The sequence below is a fragment of the Buceros rhinoceros genome, unplaced genomic scaffold (genome assembly GCF_000710305.1).
Source record: "Buceros rhinoceros silvestris isolate BGI_N320 unplaced genomic scaffold, ASM71030v1 scaffold7364, whole genome shotgun sequence".
In the NCBI taxonomy this organism is placed as follows: Eukaryota; Metazoa; Chordata; class Aves; order Bucerotiformes; family Bucerotidae; genus Buceros; species Buceros rhinoceros.
In genome coordinates this window covers 17965-18230 of record NW_010406446.1, presented here as the reverse complement: position 1 = coordinate 18230, position 266 = coordinate 17965, and the positions used below count along the sequence as shown (strand labels likewise).

Genomic DNA, 266 nt, shown 5'->3' with positions numbered 1-266 from the left:
ACGGCGAACGCCCCGCAGGGTCAGCATCCGCTCGCTGGCCATGACCACCCCATCCTTAAACCAGTGGTATGCCGAGATGGAGGGGTAGCTGCTGCTCACCTCACAGGTGAGGGACACCGTGTCGCCCACGCGGATGTTCTGCATGGAGGGGCTGACCAACACCTGGGTGTCCTTAGGGCTGTCTGTGGGGAGGACAGACAGACGCAGCAGGCATTGGTGAGGCTGGACAGGACCCACGTCCTGCGCTTCACACATGAGGCGAAGAG

The 266-nt window shown here is 62.8% G+C and overlaps 1 protein-coding gene across 1 annotated transcript in view; it reads right to left on the bottom strand.

Annotated features, from left to right (window-relative positions):
- The window catches only part of LOC104491636 (sialoadhesin-like), a gene marked incomplete at its 3' end in the record, with an annotated part of 28544 nt that overhangs the window by 14122 nt on the left and 14156 nt on the right, over positions 1-266 (bottom strand). The window contains 1 exon segment of the mRNA XM_010134086.1: positions 3-182. Coding sequence (XP_010132388.1) covers positions 3-182 — 180 coding nt within the window.